General features: G+C 43.9%; 1 protein-coding gene and 1 non-coding gene across 2 annotated transcripts in view; one reads left to right on the forward strand and one right to left on the reverse strand.

Annotated features, from left to right (window-relative positions):
• The window catches only part of PEBP4 (phosphatidylethanolamine binding protein 4), a 301,778-nt gene that overhangs the window by 6,081 nt on the left and 284,950 nt on the right, over window positions 1–10,747 (forward strand). Inside the window, 1 exon segment of the mRNA XM_044663477.1 lies at window positions 2,426–2,555. Within this exon segment, the coding sequence (XP_044519412.1) occupies window positions 2,426–2,555 (130 nt within the window).
• LOC123238528 lies at window positions 1,603–1,730 on the reverse strand. The gene has a single exon (XR_006505688.1). It is a non-coding gene; the product is annotated as a U6atac minor spliceosomal RNA (small nuclear RNA).

Below are 10,747 nucleotides of genomic sequence, written 5' to 3' on the forward strand. Positions count from 1 at the left end.
AAAGTGCTGGGAACCAGGAGGCAACGCAACCAAGCCCATTTCTCTGCACATCAGCCTTCCTCCCTGCATAAAAGGATTACATTTTTTTTTCTCCCTTAAGATGATCCTGATTAGGACCTGAACCCATCTTTTCTCCAAACAGACACCCAGGAAGAAAGCTTTCTTTTTTAAATTTTTTAAAAATTAAAAAATTTTTAATTTTTAAAATTTATTTTTTTATTTTTCAGGAATAATTATTTCACCCAAGAACAGAGCACTTCCGCATGACTCGGGGCTAAATAGGGCAAAGGGGCACCATAGTAGAGATCTAGAGGAGGCAGGCCCTTATTGGCAATAACACCATCCTGAGATCCTGAGGCCAGCTCTCTCCTCGGGATTTCTCAAAAGATGAAAAGAAATAGGGCCCAGAAAAACTAGGCAAGGTCAGCCTGTACTTCACGGGCTAAAAATCTGGTAGAACACAGTCTCCTGGGTGTCCCCGTAGGGTGTTAACAGCCCGTCCCCCTCCCTTCCTCCTCCTCCGTCTCCCCGAACAGGAGGCCTTGGGCTTTGAAGAAGAGCCTTTTCTCTCTGCTGAGCGAATTTGCTCAGATAGAAGAGAACCGGAGTTCCTGGAGCTCCTATTTGTCAAGGAGCAAAGTAATCTAATAAGACAATTAATTCACACTTTGCCACACTAAGCCACACTTAACAGGCTACTACCTACTTGCCTGCCAGAAGTCTTTGGTTTAAAAGGGAAAGTAGAAAGTGGATGATGTTTGTCCTAAAGAAATAAATGCCCAACTGTGTAATTTCAGACATCTTGAGGAATATTGTTGGGTAAGATACTTTCCTAGCACCCTACCTCCAAATCAAACCAGGGAGACGGCTGTCTTCTCTGCCTATCCTGGGCCTCTGTACCTCACTTGATCCATTTTATATTTTCCTAAGATAATCTGTGCACAGACTGGGCTCTTATGAATCAGATCTTGTTTAATAACACACGTAAAATCTATAGCAGATTTCTTGCTGTCTCTGGGTGCAGGGAGGAAGAGGAGGGAGGGAAGAGAGTGGGAGAGAGAGAATTTGGAACTTAAAATTTTTTAAATTGTTTTACATGTAATTGGAGGAGAAAATTTAAAATTTTTTTTTCCAAAAAAGATACTATGTGCATTCTCTAGAGGGCCCCTGCAATATATATAAATCAAGTTAACAACAACAAATATATATGCATATAAAAAAATCAAGTTAACAACAACACACATATATACGTGTGTTGTTGTTAACTTGATTTTTTTTTCATTTTTTAATTTAATTAATTAATTTAGAAAAATGTTCCATGGTTACATGATTCATGTTCATTCCCTCCCCTCCTCCCTCCCCACTTCTGGAGCCGATGAGCAATTCCACTGAATTTTACATGTATCATTGTTCAAAACCTATTTCCATATTTTTAATATTTACGATAGAGTGATCATTTAAAATCAGTATCCCCAATCATATCCCCATAGAACCATGTGATCAAGCAATTGTTTTTCTTCTCTGTTTCTGCTCCCACAGTTCTTTCTCTGCATGTGAATAGTGTTCTTTCTCTTAAGTCCCTCAGAATTGTCCTGGATCATTGAAAAAACATGATTAGATGCAACGGAGTAGGTGGCAATGCCTTAATGGTATGTGTGTTGTAAAGGCCACTAGGATCTCTTCCATCCTTATCAAGGGGAGTGCAAACCTTCTCTCCTTTCATACAACACCAATTTATATGTATATATATATGTATATCTGTGCATATACTTATATATCTATATATTTTTTTAAACCCTTACCTTCCATCTTGCAAGGCAGAAGAGTTGTAAGGGTGGGCAATGGGGGTTAAGTGACTTGCCCAGGGTCACACAGCTGGGAAGTGTCTGAGGCCAGATTTGAACCTAGGACCTCCCATCTCTAGGCTTGGCTCTCAATCCACTGAGCTACCCAACTGCCCCCCAATTTATATTTTTTAAAAAGAAAATAAAAAAGAAAACATGAATAGAGGCAACAAGATATCACAGAGGATAGAATGCTGGGCCTGGAACCAGGAAGACCTGATTTCAAATCCAGCCTCAGACACTAATTATATGACCGCAGACAAATCACTTAACAGCTGCCTGCCTCAGTTTCCTTAACTGAGAAATAGGATTCATAATAGAGCCTACTCCCAGATTTATCAAATGAGATAATATTTATAAAAAGGGTATATAGTAGGTGCCATGTAAATGCTTATTCCCTTCCCTTCCTATCTGTTTTGTAGCCTTGGGTTTTTTTCCCTTAGTTTTGAAAACAGAACCTGACATATGACTGGGGCTTCTAGGACCCACACCCATCCTTGGGTTCCTAGGCTGCAGCAGCCTTGCAATGCCTCGGACATCTCTAGAAACCCAATATCCAATGTCCTTCTCTCTCTTTGCAGGGGCAACCTCAGTGTGATCTACAGGGAGTTAGGGGACATTGACTGCATGTACGTCCCCGCGTGCAACAATTACAGGTGGAAGATTGGCATTTGGGACAAACCTCTCATCAGATACTACCAGGCTAACAAGGTGAGTGCACTGGACATGTGGGGGTGCATCAGCACAGTTACCGCCATCAATCAGATGTTGAACACCCTCCAGGTGCAGGGTCTGGATGCCACCTTGGATTCCTTAGAGACCAATAGAGGTAAGCAAAAACCATCAACGTCCTTGGATAAAACCTGCAGGGGATGAAATGAAACTTGGCTTTAAATGGAACTTTTTACACGTACACACTTGCTATAATACTAGAAAGTCCTTCTCTCTGTGACTCAGAGGGATTTATGGTTACACCAGTCTCATGCATCATAGGGAAAGGCTCTAAGGCTCTCTCCTGGACAACAAAGAGTTGGAAGGAAGAGATGTGCTTTCAAATCAAGGGAAGATGCAAAGATTCTTTGCCCTGGGCATTCCAACTCTTCTCGGAGTAAAGGAGCAGACTGAGGGCTTCCAAGAAGCCTGCAGCACTAACACTCTGGAAATCAAATGTCTTACAGCCAGTCTCTCCATCCCCACCCTACTGGCTCCTTCATTTCCACCCAGTGTCAAGGCTTGGTTAGACAGGAGGCATTACGTGCCTTAAGAGGCTGGATGTACCTGTTAGGGGTTCCAAAAGATTTTTTGCCAAGAATCCTTCACTCTGCTCCTTGACCTTGTGGGAAGGAAAGAGTCTGGAAAACAGATGGGCCAGCCTGTAGAAGGAACGAAAGCCCCAGGGAATGAATGCTTGTCACCGCCAAAGGTATCTCGTAATCTTAAAGCGTGGAAAGTGGGTTTTCTTCACTTTGGTTAGTGATCAGGTTTATCTTGTCTTTTGGTCAGCCTCTAGGTTCAGAGGACCAGAGTAGACCAAGAATTTACATGAGGAATATTTAGTTCTAGAGGCTAGATCCCTATCCCGGGGAGTCAGTCTTTGATATGGACTTTGGATGGACTTTGTGTGCTATTTCTGAATGTATGTATTGTTAATCATTCTAATGAATAAAGGCACACTTATGGTCTGTAGTATGTGTCTATCAGTCACGTAACACCTGCTACTACTTTGGCATCACGGACCCCCAATATAAAAATTGCTCTGTAGGGATTGGCACTAAGGCCCAGTGTGAACTCAGTTTTGCCAGTCTGTTGGACAAGAGCTGGGTTCCTCTTCTTCCTGCTGCCTTCATCCTCAAAGGTACCCTTTGCACCCTCTGGGTATCCTTGCCCTAGGGCCCAAAATGCTCCCTTAAATTACCCAGAGATGCACATCCATGCACCCCTCTCTTTGACACATGCTCTGTCTTAACATAAGCAAGACTCCCTGTTTCCATCCCCTTTTATGAACTAATCACTCTGCTCCCAGTCAGTCACTCAGACCCAACACTTCATCGTCTGTATCCTCAGGCTATACTTTATCATGTACAACTGGGGACCTCCTCCTTCATAAGCCCCACTACCAGCTACTGAAGTCCTTTTAGAGCCCAAGAGAAACTTCATAACCCTGGCAATCATGGGGCTATCTTACCTCCATCCAGACCTGGGATCCCTCCAAAGTGTCATTGCCCCCGTTCTTGGAGGGTCAACAGTGGAGATGGGAATAGGCAACTAGAGATGACCCAAAGGCTTCTGAAGCCAGGGGGCCGAGGGGCAGCTAAGAAGGCCAGGGACTAGACCAGGAATTAGAGGTCACTGAGGTTTAGATAGCAGCTAAGAGGAAATCCCTGGGCAAAGGGTCAGTGTTCTCCAGGGATGGTTCCTGTAGGTTTATACTTCAAAGAGGTGGTAATTTCATTGGGGTCAGACTACCTCTGTTGGCACAGATCACAATTTCCTTGTAATTAGTTCATTAGACTTGGAGCATCACTGTAGCTATTCCTTACCCTAACCCCAATTCACCTCTCTAGGACCACCCCGGTGAGGATCCTCTAAGCCAGTGATTCCCGAAGTGGGTGCCACCACCCCCTGGTGTGGGTGCTGCAGCGATCCAGAAAAGCGGTGATGGTCACAGGTGCATTTGGAGGCAGTGAATAACTGTAAGGGGGCGGTGATAGTATGTGACAGGGGGCGCTAAGTAATATTTTTTCTGGAAAGGGGGCGGTAGGCCAAAAAAGTTTGGGAACCACTGCTCTAAGCTAACCAGGCTGGTGCTTACACAGTGCACATGGTATCTATATTTAATTATACTCAGTCTTCCCAGTGTGGAAGACCCTTGCCAGAACTTGGACTCTGTTGGCATAGCCTTTGAAAGTTCAGGGCAGGGATAGCCAGGTGCCTCAGTGGATGGAGAGCCAGGCCTAGATATGGGAGATCTTGGCTTCAAGGATAGTCTCAGATATTTCCTAGCTTTATGACCCTGGACAAGTTCCCCCAACCCCATTTGTTTAGCCCTTACCACTCTTCTGTCTTGGAACAGATACTTGGTGTCAATTCTAAGACAGAAGGTAAGGGCTTAAAAAATTAAGAAAGAAAGAAAATTCAGGTTAACCTCTGTGCCAAGGTAAAACACAAGACATAATATTAACAATATTAATTAACTAAATAACACTATTTAATAATTAAACATAAAACATAATATTAATGGAAGCAGTTAGTCCAGGATCAAAGACAAATGACCAACTCCCATCCCCATAGAATAGAGAGCCTAGAATCAGCAGAGTCAAGAGGTAAGCCATCTCTTAATAATAATATGAATAATAATAATAGCTAATATTTATATAGTGCTTCCTATGTACTAGGCACTATGTTAAGTATGCACTTTAAAATTATTCTCTCAGTTGATCCTCAATAGCAACCCTGGGAGGTAGGTATGTTATTATTTATCCTTATTTTACAGATAAGGAAACCGAGGCAAACAGGGTTAAGTGACTTGCCCAGGGTCACACTGAGAGCAAGTGAAGCTAGATTTGGATTCAAGTCTTCCTGGCTTCACTGTCTCCACTATACTATCCGACTGCCCAAATCTTTCTTTCTGATGTTTTAAAAGCAGGAGCACCATGAAGTCCTCTCAGTTGGAGCAAACTTATCTTTTAATGTCTGCACTGTGTATGGAAACATATAGTGATACCTAGCTCTATTTCCTATTTCACTCAGTAGAGTATAGAAGGGGCTGAGAGGACTCTATCTTCTCCCCTTCCCCTGCTCTGGCCTTTTGACTCCCTAGACCCTTTTTGGAGATTTGACCAGGTTAACCAATTCTTCCCTTGCCATTGACACTTGGTTATTATGGGAGATGTTTTCGTCTCTCCACCCCTACCCCACAAAGGACACTTGGGATTTCAACTAGTCCTACCTAGGGACTATGGGTTTGAGCAACTGGTCGGGGTGCTGTAGCTGCTCAGGCCACCAGGTGGTCCTAAAAATGGACTCTGCTAGATGCATATGTGCAGAAAGTCACTCCAGCCTTCCCTAGTGCCCTGAGTATTTTAAGTGTAGGATAAGAAGGAAACCCAAATATAACTCATCAGTCTTATGACTTATGGCCCCACCCACTAGGATACCCCAGTCTTCTCACTTTCCTTCTCAGCATATCCCCAAAAGAATTCAGTCACTTCATATATATGCTAAATATATTACTGAATGGAAATCAAAAGTAAACTCTTACCTCCTTTGAGATTGGGCATTGCATTTCAACTTCTCATCTCCCTCTCTTGGGCTCTGTCCTTGTCCTCTGTCAAAGGAAGAGAGGGAAAAGAATAAGGAGAGAGGGAGGGAAACAAAGAGAAGGAGAGACAGAGAGACAGACAGAGACAGAGAGGCACAGAGAGAGAGAGACAGATAGAGACAGACAGAGAGACAGACAGAGAGAGAGAGGGAGAGAGGGAAGAAGAGAAAAGAGTTGAGTTTGGGGAACTGGAGTTTTAGTGGGATGAATTTATGAAGTTTTAACACAAAGTAATGTAGAAATATAAGGACTGGGGCAAATGTGGCTTTCTTATGCCTCATTCTTACTTCAAGAACCCCTGATTTTGTTGGGTGGCTGTGCCTTTGCTGTACGAGCATTAAAAACCCTCTGTGTTCATGTTTTAAGAGGTGCCTTGTCCAAAAAAATTCTCAACCTCATGTACAACCTAGCAATGAACCACACCAAACCTAGGCTGGTCCTCAGACAATTAACAAACAGTTTATTTTCTGGAATGTAATGGAAGCCTTTCCAACTGGGTCAGAACTCTCAGAGGATGAACTCCACTCAGGTTCTAAGAAGCCAGGGTCAATTCCCTGTCAGAACAAAACACTGAAGAACACTTGAGGAGGAGCAAGCTCCAAAGATATTTCAGTTCATCTTTAATATATCTTGAGTATCTTCCCTGTCAAAGGCTTGTGCTCAGTGCCATGTAAGACATAAGGAAGGCTAATATACAAAATACCCCATTATGTATGACATTCTCCTATCGGCATGTCAGTTTCTTGAAGGCAGGGACTAGGACATACGTATAGTAAATGCTTCATTTATCTCTCTCTGTCTCTGGGTCTTTCTCTGGGTCTTTCTCTGTCTCTGTGTCTCTGTGTCTCTCTTTTTGTCTCTGTGTCTCTTTCTCTGTGTCTCTGTCTCTCTCTGTCTCTTTCTCTCTTTGTTTCTCTCTTCCTCTCTGTGTCTCTGTCTCGGTTTCTCTGTCTCTGTCTGTCTATCTTCCTCTCTGTGTCTCTTACTCTCTCTGTGTCTCTAACTGTTTCTCTCTTCTTCTCTGTGTCTCTGTCTCTGTCTCTGTCTGTCTCTCTTCCTCTCTGTCTCTGTCTCTCTCTGTGTCTTTTTCTGTTTCTCTCTTCCTCTCTGTGTCTCTGTCTCTCTCTCTGTTTCTCTCTTCCTCTCTGTGTGTCTGTGTGTCTCTGTCTGTCTCTTTCTCTCTTCCTCTCTGTGTCTCTGTCTGTCTGTCTGTTTCTCTCTTCCTCTCTGTATCTCTTGTCTCTGTTTCTCTGTTTCTGTCTCTGTCTCTGTCTCTCTCTCTCTGTTTCTCTCTTCCTCTCTGTGTCTCTGTCTTGGTTTCTCTGTCTCTGTCTATCTTCCTCTCTGTGTCTCTTACTCTCTCTGTGTCTCTAACTGTTTCTCTCTTCTTCTCTGTGTCTCTGTCTCTGTCTGTGTCTGTCTCTCTTCCTCTCTGTCTCTGTCTCTGTCTCTTTCTGTTTCTCTCTTCCTCTCTGTGTCTCTGTCTCTCTCTCTGTGTCTCTGTCTGTCTCTGTTTCTCTCTTCCTCTCTGTGTGTCTGTGTGTCTCTGTGTGTCTCTTTCTCTCTTCCTCTCTGTGTCTCTGTCTGTCTGTCTGTCTGTTTCTCTCTTCCTCTCTGTATCTCTTGTCTCTGTTTCTCTGTTTCTGTCTCTGTCTCTCTTCCTCTCTGTCTGTCTCTCTCTCTCTGTTTCTCTCTTCCTCTCTGTTTCTCTGTTTCCATCTCTGTCTGTTTCTCCCTTCTCTCTGTGTCTCCGTCTCCTCCTGGCTTTAATAAGGAGCACACAGATGACAGATAAGTAGCCGGGGTGCACATTTGAGTGTGATAAGGGCCGTGAGAGAAGCACCGAGTTTACGAGGTTTTAAAGACAGGAGAAATCACTGCTGACAAGGGTGAGTGTCAGAGAGTGTGTTGACTCTCTCCATCGGAGAGAATCAGGGGAGACTTCATGGAAGAACTGGCTTTATTTGAGTTGGGCCTTGAAGGGTGGGTAGGCTCACGAGCCTCGGTTCAGACTCTGCCCCGTCTCCCGCAGAGGATACCTGGGCGGATTTGTGCGAGGAAGCGGACTGCTGGCGGGCAGCAATGCAGCACGTACTGGCTGAGTCTCCTCAGCGCTTTCTGCTAAGGGCTCGCTAGCGATGCGCCGCTGCTGCCACTAGATGGCAGCATAAGCCTTTCTGAGCATAGGACATGTAGCTGAGGACAGCCCTTCCAGAGAGGGTTAGATTCCGCGGATGTGTGGAATTGGTGAGAAATTTGACTTGGCGGGGTTGGAGGGAGGACCTCAGAGTCTGCGTTTTCAACCTCTTCACAAGAAGAGGAAATCGAGGTCCGCGGAGAAGTGACCTGTCCAAGGCCTCGCAGCAAATTAGTGGCAGAACTGGGACTAGACTCCGGATTCCGGGCTGCTCTTCTGGGGCACCTGGCAGAGCCGAGGTGGGTAGGCAGCGATGCTGTGTAGCCTGGGGTCCGGGCACCGAGCACACGTAGTCTCCAACCATAAGGAGGCGCTGCAGCAGGACTGTAATGGAGGCATACCTCCGAGAAGGCATTTCCATTCCTATGATGTGGGTAAATGAGAAATAACTACCAAGCAAGTATCTCCTGCAGGGACATGCAGCTGCTGGCCAGGGCAGTTCTGTGGGCAATGGCTTCTTCCGAAGGGGGCGGAGAAAGCCTTGGCAAAGGCGTTCAGGACAGGCCCCTGGCACTGGCCACTGGAGGAAAAAACTCCATGTTTCTGAGGTCATTGACAGAGCCATGAGCTATAAATAAACCTTAGCCTTTGCCTTATGTAATATTTTTCCTCCTCCCAAGTGGTTAACGGAACTGTAGCTCCACATCATTCTTAAAAACAAAACAAACAAAAAAAACCTATTACCTTCTGTCTTAGTAAATGCTAGGAAACTGGGGTTAAGTGACTTGCCCAGGGTCACACAGCTAGGAAGTACTGGAGGTCAGATTTGAACCCAGGCAGGAACAGATCTAGTCAAGAAGAGGGTTTGTGTGTGTGTGTGTGTGTGTGTGTGTGTAATCTTTACTTATATATTTATTTTTATATTATTTAATCTTATCTTTAATATTTATATAAATGTATATACTATAATATGTAATATGAATATATGAATATAAAATTTAATATTATGTATTATGTATATATTTTAAATACACCTTCTATTTTGGAATCAATACTATGTATTGGTTCTAAGGTGGAAGAGTGGTAAGGGCTAGGCAATGGGGGTTAAGTGACCTGCCCAGGGTCACACAGCTAGGAAGTGTCTGAGGCCAGGACCTCCCAAATCTAGCCCATGAGGGTAACTGGGTGGTTCAGTGGATAGAGAGCCAGACTTGGAAATGGGAGGTCCTGGGTTCAAATGTGACCTCAGATACTTCTTAGCTATGTGACCCTGGGCAAGTCAAGTAACCCTAATTGCTTAGCTCTTACCGTTCAAGTCTGTTTTGGAATCGATACTTAATATAAATTCTTAGAAGGTGTATAGGTTTTTTTTTTAACATTTATTAATAATCATTTTTAACCTGGTTACATGTTTCATGCTCCTACTTTCCCATTCACCCCCCGCACTCCCCCCACCCATGGCCGACGCACTTTTCCACTAGTTTTGTCATGTGTCCTTGATTAAGACCAATTTCCCAATTGTTGGTAGTTGCATTGGTGTGGTAGTTTCGAGTCCACACCCTCAATCATGTCCGCCCCGACCCATGCGTTCAAGCAGTTGCTTTTCTTATATGTTTCCTCTCCTGCAGTCCTTCCTCTGAATGTGGGTAACATTCTTTACCATAAATCCCTCAGAATTGTCCTGGGTCATTGCAGTGCTGCTGGTACAGAAGCCCATTACATTCAATTTTACCACAGTATGTCAGTCTCTGTGTACAATGTTCTTCTGGCTCTGCTCCTTTCGCTCTGCATCACTTCCTGGAGGTCTCTCCAGTTCGCCTGGAACTCCTCCAGTTTATTATTCCTTTTAGCACAATAGTATTCCATCACCCGCATATACCACAGTTTGTTCAGCCATTCCCCAATTGAAGGACATACCCTCCTTTTCCAGTTTGTTGCCACCACAGAAAGCGCAGCTATAAATATTTTTGTACATGTCTGTTTATCTATGATCTCTTTGGGGTACAAACCCAGCAATGGTATGGCTGGATCAAAGGGCAAGCATTCTTTTATAGCCCTTTGAGCATGATTCCAAATTGCCAGCCAGAATGGCTGGATCAGTTCACAACTCCACCAGCAATGCATCAATGTCCCAATTTTGCCACATCCCCTCCAACATTCATTACTCTCCCCTTCTTTCATTTTAGCCAATCTGCTAGGTGTGAGGTGATACCTCAGAGTTGTTTTGATTTGCATTTCTCTAATTATTAGAGATTTGGAACACTTTCTCATGTGCTTATTGATACTTTTGCTTTCTTTACCTGAAAATTGCCTATTCATGTCTCTTGCCCATTTATCAATTGGGGAATGGCTTGATTTTTTATACAATTGCTTTAACTCCTTGTATATTTGAGTAATTAGACCCCTGTCAGAGTTTTTCGTTATAAAGATTTTTTCCCAATTTGT

Source organism: Gracilinanus agilis, chromosome 2, assembly GCF_016433145.1.
Source record: "Gracilinanus agilis isolate LMUSP501 chromosome 2, AgileGrace, whole genome shotgun sequence".
Lineage (NCBI taxonomy): Eukaryota > Metazoa > Chordata > Mammalia > Didelphimorphia > Didelphidae > Gracilinanus > Gracilinanus agilis.